The sequence below is a fragment of the Trichosurus vulpecula genome, chromosome 3 (assembly GCF_011100635.1).
Source record: "Trichosurus vulpecula isolate mTriVul1 chromosome 3, mTriVul1.pri, whole genome shotgun sequence".
NCBI classification, from domain to species: Eukaryota; Metazoa; Chordata; class Mammalia; order Diprotodontia; family Phalangeridae; genus Trichosurus; species Trichosurus vulpecula.
In genome coordinates, this window is record NC_050575.1 from 231339146 (window position 1) to 231352328 (window position 13183).

Sequence of the window (13183 nt, forward strand, 5' to 3'; positions counted from 1 at the left end):
TTCCCCTTTTAAACTGCAAGCTCCCTGAAGGCAAAGATTATCTCTTTTGTATTTGTATCCCCATCGCTAGCACATAGGAAGCATTTAATATGTTTTTTATTCATTCGCTTATTTTGCTAAAAAAATTCCTAACCAGTTATTCCCAGGTAGATATTTCCTGACTATAAACTCTATACTTAGTTCATTCCCAACTTCTAAAATCCTAGAAGGTCCTACATACAGCTTATCTTCATTTAAAATATTTCCAATGTGTTATACAATTGCTTAGAAAAGATATAGAGATGATTTTGAAAACCTCATTTATACCATAGGAGCCAATAAAGCAGGAAAGCTTAGTTTAATTCATGGAATAAAGATTCACTTTTCAACTCCCTTCAGACTTTTTTCATCATTACAATCAGTTCTATATGTTACAAATGTTTCCAGGCTATAACAATGCAATCTTTATGGTACTGTCTTTAGGGTTAAAATCTCATCAATTATTAATGATGACCTGTGTAAGCATATGCATATCTAATTAATGATTAGATATTAAGAGAGTAGAGATTATTGATCAAGAACAAGAAAATTCTCTGATGTCTGAATTGAGAACTCAGAGGTGAGATCCAGCTCTGTCTTTGTTTCATTAAACAGCCCTAGATAAATGACTTTGCCTCAGTTTTCCAAAAGTTAAATTACTACACTACCACTGATATCACTATTGGATAACATGAATACAAACTACAAAGTGCTGTGACCATGGAAGTATTACTCTTCAAATGATCATAAAGAAATGAGAGTGAAAAAAGATGGGAGAAGGAAAAGAAGGAAGACTGTCGTGAAGACTCTTCACCTTTTAGTGGGGCGTTTCCCTGAAGGAAGAACAAGTATCTAGTCATCACCCTTGATGTTGCCATAGTACTCTCTTCCCACACCTCCCACACATCATCTTCAGTTTCTATATAGATTGAAGAGAGCCAGGGGAAAAGTCACAGACTAAAACAGGAAAAATAAACCATACTAAGGAGTACCTTCATGCTGTCACTCTGCCAGATCGTATGAATTGGAAGTGATCTGGGAAACTGCAATCACATGGGAAATATAGAGTCCTGGCACCCATGTGTCCCAAATAAGTAGAATATATTTGCTCTGAAATCTGCAGAACTAGATGCAGGTGTGACCCAAGGCAAACACAGACTGCATTCCATCCCTACCACCAAATATGGAATAAAGAAAGGTAAGTTTGTAGGTTAATAAGGGGAAGAAATTAACAGGCATGACAACACCCAGCTAAGAAAGATGTCTTGACTTAAGGCTTTCTCCTTCAATTAAAAAATTAAAACTAAGAAGTCTCGAGGATGAATTACATATACAAATTTAATAAGGTTGAGAGGGTAGTACTTTATGTTGAGAGATCACTTAACTTAAGAACACTTAAGTGTTTTGGATGCACAGAAGTTGTCTTTCTTTCTGCTATTCCCCTTACTCTGGGAAAATTCAGCAAAAACATCCATTTGAATTACTAATGGTTCCAGGCCACATTTAATTCTCCATGATTCAGTTTTTAGGTGACAGAACTGGTTGAAAAGATAGATTAAGAAAACCACATTGGACAGAATTTCCTGGAAGGATTTGAGGAAAGAAAGGTAATAAACTTTCAAAGAAGAATGTTCCATAGAGGACTGAGCTTGTTGCTTGACAGTAAAGAGGGTAGAGGTAATGAAAAGAGGAGAAACCAACTCAAGAGGGGGCCAACAAGTTGTGCTTAAACCAAAATGGCTGGCGCTAATCTGTTTCATGAGTTACAAGTTTAACTACCAAACTGAAGCTTTTTTTTTTAACCTGACAAATATCTTGCCTATCCAATCAAAGACCTTAAAACATCTGGCCTTTACCCTAAGGCATATGATATAAAGGAAAACTATAGTTAGTTGGAAATTATAAAGTTCTAGCTTCTGGGCCAGCAATGATACATGGACTCAGAATCATCTACGCTAGGAAAGATCTTATTGTTTAAACCCCACAAAACTCACCCTTCAAAATGAAAATTGAGAATAGTTTTGTCAGAGAAAACTCTACACAAACACATCCTAAATACTTTGTTTAAAAAAACTCTAGCTGTGAAATAGCTTATACCATATCAATGAATGAATAAATATGATATCATCCACAAATTTTTAGCCAAGAAAAGTCCCTGCTCTCTCCAAATCTGATCCTCCAGTTCCAAAAACTATTGAGTTTCCATAAGAGAATTCTATTGTTGGGATGCTTAGTCTGAGCCATCATCTTTTCTCTAGTTCTTAAAACATTGTTTTTCCACTCTGCTTCTTTTTGCTTTACTTGGCATTTAAAAAAAAAAAACCAGTCATCTCAATTGAGTAGTTTCCATACTTCCAGCTTGAGCTCCTTTTAGGGCACTGGGATAGGAAAGTTCGAATCTAGCTATAATTCTGCAAAATCTAGTCAAATCTGTTCTCTACCATCTAAAAGTCTCCCATGTGCTAATTTTCCCTCGATCATCTGCCAAACACTCAAATTTCAAAAGTTGCTTCCTCCTGATATCCTTCCTAAGCCACAAACCATATTTAGGCCAAGGAGCACATACATTATCTGTAGTTCTGCAATTTAACCTCCTGCCTTCATTTCATTGCAAATGCAAGTAGATGTTTGACTCACCTCTCTTCCCTCCCTCTCATTCACACTGGGAAATTTAAAGTTGTGAAACAAACCAAACCTGCCCCTGCTTAATGCAACCAAACATGGCAACACCTTATTTTAATGGAACACTCGATTGATGCTTCACTAGAATGGAATTCCTGTAAATGCAAGCAATAGGCTCAAGCCAAACAAATTAAAAACTGCTCTCACAGTGAATTCCAAATATTGTGCTTAGACACAACAAACTTATTAAAATTATAAACCTGCATCACACAAGCACACATACAAGTCTTAAGTTCAAATTACCAGAATGGTCCCACCCCTCTTTAGAAAATGAACTTTGCAAGCCACAATAATCCCTCACTGGGAACTCCAAATACATTTGCTGAGACAAGGAGACAAAGGGGAAAAGATACCAATACTCCATCCAAACACCAGGATCCCTCCCGTTAAAGCTCCGTGGTACTCTAGTCTGGCTCCAAAACTCTACTTTAATCCCCTCTCTTTGTAACATGAGCTCTTCCGTGACACACAAAACATGTGGCTCTGAAGGACAGCTTTTTAGAGTACCAGGGACTTCTTTCTTATAGTCAGTAGATTACAATTAAAAGCAAAAATACAAGGTATTTTTCTTTGACAGTTTTCTTTTCCCCCCTGGGGAACAGGATGCTAGGATCTCATCTTCTTGACTCCTATTTTCTCCTTCCCTAGAAATTATTCTATACAGGTATTTGCAGAAGGAAAAAAAAATTAAAAGGAACTGAACAATGGAAATGTTGAAATTCAACTCATTGTTGAAATTGGCCATGTCACCTGAGAGATAAGATCATACCATCTAGAAAGTTGCAGTTCCATCTGTCTGTGAGTAATAGATCATTGAGTGTTTTCTCTTGAAGTTTTGATGGATACCTGGGAACGAGTAACCAGGTTCCCATCAGCAGAGTGAAGAACTAACCAAATCTCGGTGTGGTTTTAAAGTCTTAGAATTCCCAGTACAGAAAAAGAAATTAGATTTAAGACTAAGAAGTCCAGCCTTTCTCACATCCTCTTTTGGGTACATGCTCAGGTAGCCATTAAATGCACTTCAAATACTCAGTTTTTCATTATCAACATATGAGAAGACTCAAATCCAATGACAAATCTAGTGATTTAACTTTATGAAAAAAAAAAAAACAACCATAGGCTTTTGCAACCTCTTGGTCTATTACGTCCTAAAAGGGTTCGCTCTGCTTGAAGATTGATAAAAGACAAACAACTACATTTCCAAGTTTTTTTTTTGTCTTTGAACTCAGATTTCTTGTGAGCTCATTTAGTTGTTTTGTTTTTCAATATAGCAAAACAGAACTCCTTTCTTGTCAAGTATTTCCTTGGGTTATCTATGTTGAATAAATTACTTAATCCTTGAATTATTTTATCATTAGATACTACTGCTTTCATTTTCAAACTCAACCGTTTTTACGGCTTCTGGATTCACACAGCTAATAAGCAACATAAAAGGTTTGCCTAAGTAGAAGTTATGTACAGCTGCCTGAGTTTGTGGACCTATTCAGAATCCAACTAGTAAAGCATCATATGAATTTGTTTACTTCCGCAAACTGTTTTCCATTTCTGAAGCCATAATCCCAAGAACAGGACAGCAAACACAAAGGCATTAAGAAGGCTGAACCCCTTTCTGTTAGTATTGACAAACTAGCTTGAGTTTTAGTTTCTTAGACCTTAAGGCTCTGAGGCCTTATTTTACAATGCCTATAAGACTCCAGAATTAGTCATTTGGTTTGGGAAATCTTATAGACTGACTGAAGCTAATAATAGCTACATTTTAAATAGGTTGAGTCCAAATTTGAGAAATTTGATTCTAAGTCAGTTTTTGATAGAAACAACGATATTTATGGTAGTTTCTCAGACTAGCCCACAAGAGCCTATATAACCCATATGTAGCTAAATTGTAGTGCTGGTTGTACTAGTTTAAGTTCTGGGTCTGGAAATGGATCCAGAAGGTGCAGAAGGAGAAGGAAGAAGAGCATTGTGTGTCACTCCCCAAACTCCTAGGCATTCCATGTTGCTTGAAGTCTCCATTGTAGCACTCCATCCAGGTCTGCTCATCCTCAAAAGTTTTATGTGCTTTATAATTACATATATCACATCCCTACCAATTAAAACTCCCATTCTCTCAGAGTGGACAATCTCAGAATAACTCATTCATTTTAGGAGTAGAAGTGTTACCTAGAAGAGGAAGTATGATAGAGCTAAAAGAACATTGAAGTTGTCATAGAAGACCTGGGTTCAAGAACTAGTTCCAACAGTTACTAGCTTAAGTGACAATGGATGAGTCATTTAAAGCTTTAAGACTCAGTTTCCTCATCTGTATACCAAGGCTGATGGTATTCCACAATAATAATAGCTGATATTCATAAAATGCTTTAAGGTTTAAAATGCACTTTACATGTATAATCATAAGACCTGCACAACTATGTGAAGTCACAAGTGTCATCATCCCTATCGTGTACTACCTGCTTTTGTGGTGAAGAAAACCATTCATAAAACATAATGTGCTTTTAAAAATTTACACTTACTAATATTACTAGAAAGTAATGACTGAACTAATGCAAATCCTAGAGATATTTAAGCTTCTAAAAAGAGGATATTTACAAACTCGAATCTCAAGTCAGTATAATTCGAGACAATGCAAGAAAGTTAGATAAAAAGATTCAGTCCATATAGGGGGAAGGTTATTTTGAGGAGGAGTGTAATACCAGGCAAACAGATTTGTCTTGCCTAGGAATTTGCCTCTAGGTTCAGTTCATCAAAGCTCTTCCTGCTATCTCCAGGTAAGAACCTTTAACTTCAATTTTTTTTTCTTTAACTTTGGAAACCCACAAATGCTCTAAAAATTTCTGTTGTTTTTTTCCACATCGTTTCCCATGGAAGAGGTAGCTGAAAGTATAGGAAGAAGCATTATATGTAAGACTGGATTTTAAGTCTCAGGGATGGCATTCGTTGATGACTCCCTCCCCATCCTTCCACATGATGATCCACGTTAGCCAGGGGAAATGGGATTTGATCTCATCTGACCCTGAAATACAACCATTTCCAGAGTGGGAGGCAGAAATTAAAATGTGGCTTAATGAGTTGGCTTTTGGTCAAGAGCCTAATTTTACTCATCCTGTTAGTGCCAAAAACCCCAAAACAACAAAGCAACAGCTATGAGAGCTTTAGATCTCTGGAGAAAATTGCTAGTCTATTTACCTCCAGCAGCAGAATAAGTCTCTTACATCCTCTAAGGTAAAGGACCTGGGATAGGGCCAATGAACACAGCCAAGGCGTGTTCTAGACTTCTAGGTGATATACTGGAAGTCTCTTAACTACCAGTTATCTATCCTGACACTACTGAAATAAAATGAGTATGTTAAGGTTGTGGAAATCTGAACAAGAAGGATAAGGATCTTACTGCATGGAGGGGGCACTTGGGGGAAAAATTACCACAGGATCATGCATGTAGAATTTGTGGTCTCCAACGGCCCAGGGGCATTAATTACTTCGAGAGTAAAAAGAGAAATCAACTTGGCCGAAGAAAGCTAAAAGTCTAGATGCTTAATTTCAACACATTTAAGGCTGATATATGATATCTGTTTCACAAGGTGGCAGCCTAATTAGACAATGGCAAAACACTCTTCTTATAGAAGGCATAAGAACCAAATCAGCTTTGGGAGTCTGGAAAGAGAAACAAACTTCATTTACTCATAACATTTACTGATGCCATTAGAACTATGTAGACCACTCCATTCCCCACCCCACCCCCACCTCACATGATGCTACTAAGATTCTATAGACCTTCAAAACGAAACTCATGACAATCATTATTCCTTTCTGTCACCTTGGCTTTCATGACTTGCACCCTCAAGAGTGACACCCCAAACAACCACTCTGTCTATACACAGTAACTTTCAGCCAAGATATCTAAGTACTTTGACAAATACTCATCAATCCTGAGGAAACCTCACTGAGAGCAGCTAGCTGGTCAGTATGGCACTTTTTCCTAGAAGCACATGAGGGAAATAAGACCAGGGAACAAATGGATCCATCTAAGGTTGGAGATGAGTCAATGACTGAAGTCAGGCCTAAATGTCCTCTTCCCCAGAAACTTTGTTCAGAGTCCCTTAATTAGCCCTGGTGGTGAGAAGAAAACACGGCTACAATTCACTTTGAAAACAGACGCTTCCTGAGGGCATGGGTCAATTTTTTTTTTAATCAGCAATATTAAGAGGCCAGCAAACTCAGTGCCGTTAAATATTATTTAATTGTTAAAATAAGAGAAAGAATAATTATACAAGGTGAAACTTTCCATTTCTTCCTAACAGCCTCACTATACTTATCTCATGGTCCTTGCTAAATTACAAAGATAAGCAAGATATTAGTCATCAAGTCATAGAAAACAACACAGCTCTCATAAGTGAAAGAAAGAGTAAATTTTAAAGTACCAAACAGGGGCAAATACGGAGGGATAAAAGTCGCCATTTCTTGCTTCCCATTTTTGCTTTACCTAAATAATCTAGTTACGAACGATATTAAACATTCAGTGGCTTCTTGTTGTCTTTTAGGCAAAATACAAACTTCTTTTTATTTTTTTTTGGCACATAAAGACCTTCACAGTCTGGCCCAAACCTGTCTTTGAAGAGGGATCTCATGTTACTCTTCCCCCCACCATACACCCATTATGTTCCAACCAAACTGGCCTCCTTGCTGGTCCCCACAGATCACACTCCATCTCCCATCTCTGGGCCTCTACACAGGCTGTCGCGCCCCACACCACCTTTCTCATTTCTGACTCGTAGAACCCCCATATTCCTATAAAGCAAGAATCAACTGCTGCCTCCTACAAAAGGCCTTTGATAATTAATTAGCAGTTGTTAACATTATTCTTTTCTCTTCACATTTATTCTGTATATATTTTGTCATGGTGCTATTCCCCCAGTAAAACATAAGCTCCTTTAAGGCACGGACTATTGGACTATTTCATTTGTGTCTTTGTCTCCTATGTACTTGCACATAGTTGGCATGGAAGAATTTCTGGTTGATCTGAATATTCAGATTTCCTATTGATTGGAGTGGGCACACTTATCAAAACAAGACTAACGCAAAAGCACCAAACTTTTGACCAGACACCTGTTGATATCACACATGCACTACTAGACGGCCAGAAAAAGAAGTGTGACATACCACTGTCGCAAAGCCTCATAAGCCAGGTGGGTTGTTCAATATTCTGGAGCCTGCACCCTCAAAGCCATACTTGTGCCTTTGAGAAGCCTGTGGCAAAAGGCAAGAGCAGCTCTCACAGGCCCCTCTTAATATACATTTAGTCATTTGCTCCAACAGAAGAACTTCTCAGTTGGTTAGAAATGAGAGTATCTTGCCTCTGCTGGCCAAACCACAAGCTCCACAGAGCAGGAATTCTGGGTCATCCACCTCTGTGTGCCTCACTTTTGCACATGGTCTTTCACATTCTAAGTACTCAGTTATCCAGTCTCTGCCACCCTTATAATATAGTTTAAATCACGTGCCACTGAAGCGAACTGGAAGGAGCTACAGAACTGAACTGAGTGGGTCCACTACAAATGTATGTTATCTAACCTCAACTGGGCCCTCATTATAGCAAAACAATCCTTTCCTTCTCCCTGATATCCTATTCCACCCCCCACGAGGATGTTCCAAACCTTCTCTTCCCTCCTAAACCCTTCCACATCTCTTCTCTTCCTTGCTGTCTTTCAAACTGAAGGACTTGCTTTGTACTTTAATGACAAAATAGAGGCCATTTGCCACGACATGAACTCCCTCTTCATCTCAACACCCCTTGTCATTCCCCAATATCTTGTCTTGTACTCTAAATTCTGACAATAAAGTGGCTTCACCAATGCTAACTGCTTTAAATGCACTCTCTCCTTGTCTTCTTCAGTACATTGCCCTGCAATCATCACTTCTCTCTTTCTAATCTTCATTCTCTTTCCAGAGCCCACCCTTTCACCTACTGCTTCCTTTCATGCTGCCTAGCAACATACCCAAGTCTCCCCCATCCTTAAAAAAAAAAAAACAACCCCTGCCATCCTTTCAAACTATCATCATATACCTTTCTCCCATTTCTCAGGCAAACTCCTAAAGAAAAGCTTTCTACACTCATTGCCTCCGCCTTCTTGCCCCTTGCTCACTCCTCAACCCTTCGCTGGATGGCTTCTGATCTTATCACTTAATTGAAACTGCTCTCTCCAAAGTAACCGAAGATTTCTTACTTGCCAAATTTGCCAGCCTTTCCTCCGTCCTTTTCCTTCTTCACCTCTCTGCACCCTTTGGTACCACTGACCTCTCTTGCCTCTGGGATAGTCTCTCTCACATGGATTTTCCTGACATTACTGTCTTCTGGGTCTTCATATAATGCCCCCTAATTTGGAGTCTATCTCAAGGCTCTGTCCTGGGTCTTTTCTTCTTTCTCCCTGTAATCTCTGACTCAGTGATCTTGTCAGTTCACATGAGTTTAATTATCGTCTATGTGAAGATGACTTCCACATTTATATATATCCAACCTCAACATCTCTCCTGAGCGCTTGTCCCGCATCACAAAATACTAATTAGACATTTCAAACAGGAAGTCCCACAGACAATTCAAATTCAATAGGTCCAAAACAGAACTCATTGCCTTTCCTCCTAAATCCACACCTTTCCTGTACTTCCCTACTTCTACCAAGGGCACCACAATCCTTCTAGTTTCCCAGGCTTCCAACCTCAGGGTCATCCTTGATTTCTCACTCTGTCATCCAACAAAGCCAATCAGCTGCAAAATACTACCATTTTCACATCTACCCCATCTTTCAGATACATCGCCTTTCTCACTACTCACACAGAAACCACCCTTATCAGGCTCTCATTGCCTCTCACCTGGTCTGCTGCAATGACTTTCCTGACTCAAGTCTACCACCTCTCTAATCGATCTGCCAAAATGATTTTCCCAAAATGCAGGTCTGACCATGTTACTCCTTCAGTAAACACTGATGCCTCTCTATGGCTTTTGGATAAAAGAGAAACTCCTCTTTTGGCTTTTAAAGATCTTCGCAACCTGGTGCCAACCTGCCTTTTCATCCTCATTATACATCACTCTCCTTCCTCTACTCGATCATGCAGCCAAACCTGCCCTTCTTGTTGTTTCTTACACAGAGCATTCTACCTCCCATCTTCCTTTGCACCAGCCATCCCCCATTCCTGGAATGCCTTCCTTCCTTTCCTTGCTTCTACCTCCTAGAACGCCTTACTTTCTTTAAGATTTAGCTCAAGTACCACCTTCTACGTGAAGCCCACCCCTTGATCCCTCTGCTAACAGAGCCCACTGTCCTTCCCCAAACTAGCTCTTATTTATTTTGTCATTATTCTGCATGTTCTGAACATGCTGTCTCCCTCAATGAAAACAGATGCTCTCTGAGAGCACAGATTGTCATTTCTGTCTCTGTATCACCATCACCCAGCAAAATGCTTGGCCTACAATAGATACTTTATGTATGCTTATTGATTGATTTGGTTCAGATATTTCTTAAATGAATTGTTTCCAACAATGAATACAATCTTTGTTATTAAAAATGACACATTCCTAGCCTTACAAAAATTAAATTGCTGAACACAAAATACTTTTTCCTATGAACATGCCATATGAACTCCTTGATTCCTAAACTAAATGAAGAGATAAATTCAGTATTTCAGTGATTTAGGGGAGGGTATATAATTAAAAGGAAAAGATTTTAGTGAGGTGTAGGGAACAAATGCCTTGAAAAAGTAAACCTACATTTTCTTTTTCTTTTAGTAATTTTTTAAATTTTAAACTTAAATACAATATAAGAAAATAAAATAAAAACATTGCCATGTACACCACAGACCATAAGAGAGGATTCAATATAAACAATAAATTTCCATTTCAAGAAAACCTATATGATAAATACTACACATTGTTTTCAAAACTGCCCAGCTTTTCTTTGCTTCCTTGTTGGTTTTCTTTTGTTTTCTGCTGTGCACTTTTTACTTTATTTTCCCCCTTTCCTCCCCTGCACCCCAGAGAAGGCTACAATTAAGTGTGGATACATATATACATATATATATATATATATATATATATATATATATAGATATAGATATAGATATATAGATATATATAGATATATATATAGATATATATAGATATAGATACACATACATATATATACACATATATATACATATCCATACATAGGTATACATATATGTGTGTGTATACACATACATATACATTGATATCTACAAACACATACACTCATACACACCTATATATAAGACTGTACTATGCTTATTTCCTCCTATCATCTGTTTCCCTGATTTTTCATCATTTCCTACACTACAGCAATATTCCAACCCAATCACATCCTATCTGAGAGATTGTCTATGATAGTTTTCCCCCAGTTTTCTGTATTCCTTCTGTTTTTGCCTACACAAGTTTTATTTATATAAGAAATTTTTAATTTAAAATCATCAAAATTATCCTTTTTACACTTCTATAATGCTCTCACCTTATAATATAGTTTAAAGTCTAATACTGCTGAATCTACTTCCTTTACATCTTTTTTCCCTTTCTTTGAAGCTTCTGACCTTCTGTTCTTCCAAATGAACTTTGTTATTATTTTTTCTAACTCAGTAAAATAATTTTTAGCAATTTAATTGTGATGACATTGAATAAATAGGTTGGTTAGGAAAAATTGTTGTTTTAAAATTATTTCGGCTTTACCTACTCATGAAGAATAAATATTACTTCAATTATTTAGATCTGAGTTTATTTGTATAAAAAAGTGTTTTATGTTTATGTTCATATAGTTCCTGTGTCAAACCTACATTTTCTTAAAGGACACCAGAACTCAACTTAAGAGTTAGCCAAATGACCATCCACATCAGGGATAATCATTCAAACACCTTGTAAAATAACAAGAAAGAAGAATTACTTAGAACAGGATGAGGGATTGAACTTGTAGAGAAAATGAAATGAAATAAAATAATGATCCATTGTACATAAAGCCTGTCTCTAAGAAACTTATGAGCCTTAAGGACATTGTCTTATTAATCCTCACAATATCCCTGTCAGTGAGGGAGTAGGCAGGTATTACTAATGCCACTTTACAGATTGAAAAATGGAGTCAGAGGGAAGTTGAGTCACAATCAAAGTGAAATGGTGAGTTAGTGGTTGAGGATTAAAATTCATGAGCTTCTGACTCCAACTCTAATGCTCCCTTTACAATGCTACACATGCATATAGGTATGTCAAGATAAATTATCTTTGCCAGAGAACAGGAAGAAATATTTTTGCTTTGTTTCTTAAAATGTTAGCATGAACTTTCTTTGGGAAAGTTAAAATAGACAAGAGAATCTCTTGGTTCTTTAGGGAAGAGGGGAAAAAACCCGATGGTGTAACACTTCTTTTCTTCCCTTCCCCATCCCATCTCATTTTCATCAAGTTCATGACTCACAGTAACAGCCTACCTACCTTCTCATCAAATGTGATTCAATCTATTGCTTAGTACAAAAATGAAACACCAAAGAAAATGTCAGCTGTGAGGGCACTCAGCTCCTCCCCTTTGTCCTCACAAAACAAAAAGAACAGGAAGCCTTTGGGGCTTTGCTACATACCTTTGCTTCATCATTAATATCCCAAGTGAAAGAAATGGCATTATAGGCAATCTCCTCAATGTTACTGATGGTATTGAAGCTTTCCTTATAGTCAGCTGTAAGGGAAGGAGTGAAAAAGATAAAGAGAAACTTATGAATTCTAGTTTAAGTTGGGTAGTATGGAACTTTCATTAAGATAAGATACAGTTTTTCATCTCCCTAAGGCATTTGAAGCTAATATATTCTTGAGTTGAAGAGAATGCATTAAAGATGAAAAAAAGAATTCTAGCCTCTAAGGGCCCACAGATTAGGATTAGGCCCACTGTCCTAATCCAACATTCTGTCATTTTACAGAGCACAACACTGATACCTGGAGAGGTAAAACAATTTGCCAAAAATCGCTAAGGACAGTAGCACAATAAGATTTTGATCCCATGTCCTCCTCACTCCTAATCTAGGGCTCTAGAGAAAGTAGAGGGGGAAAATACTGCTGAGAGTAACAATTATTACTTTCATCCATGCTATCCCAAAGGACCACACAAGATATAGCTCTTTATAAAGCTACTTCAGAAAACATGGATCTGCTTGTAAGTTTGCTGTTAAGAACCAGATGACTAATCTCTAACTCCAGTCCCAGACATCAAGGGCTGGCAATGCAACTCAGTCTGCAACTAAGGAAGGCTAGAATTAAAACATATTCTTGTTTTGCTTACAGGAAACTGTAAATCAATAGTATTTTCTCCTTTTCTTCTTCCTCTCCAAATGACAGAAATTTGCTTTGGAATAAACAACACCCCCAAAAAAATCCTTGAATGATGTTGGGAGTGAGACACCTTTGTGCTTACTGTATAGCTGGAGTCCCCACCTTTAAATGGAACACAGTAGT

The 13183-nt window shown here is 37.6% G+C and overlaps 1 protein-coding gene across 1 annotated transcript in view; it reads right to left on the bottom strand.

The window, feature by feature from the left end:
• The window catches only part of GRHL1 (grainyhead like transcription factor 1), a 79228-nt gene that overhangs the window by 51087 nt on the left and 14958 nt on the right, over positions 1 to 13183 (bottom strand). The window contains exon 8 of the mRNA XM_036751804.1: positions 12319 to 12413. Within this exon, the coding sequence (XP_036607699.1) occupies positions 12319 to 12413 (95 nt within the window). The remainder of the gene's footprint in view (positions 1 to 12318; positions 12414 to 13183) is intronic.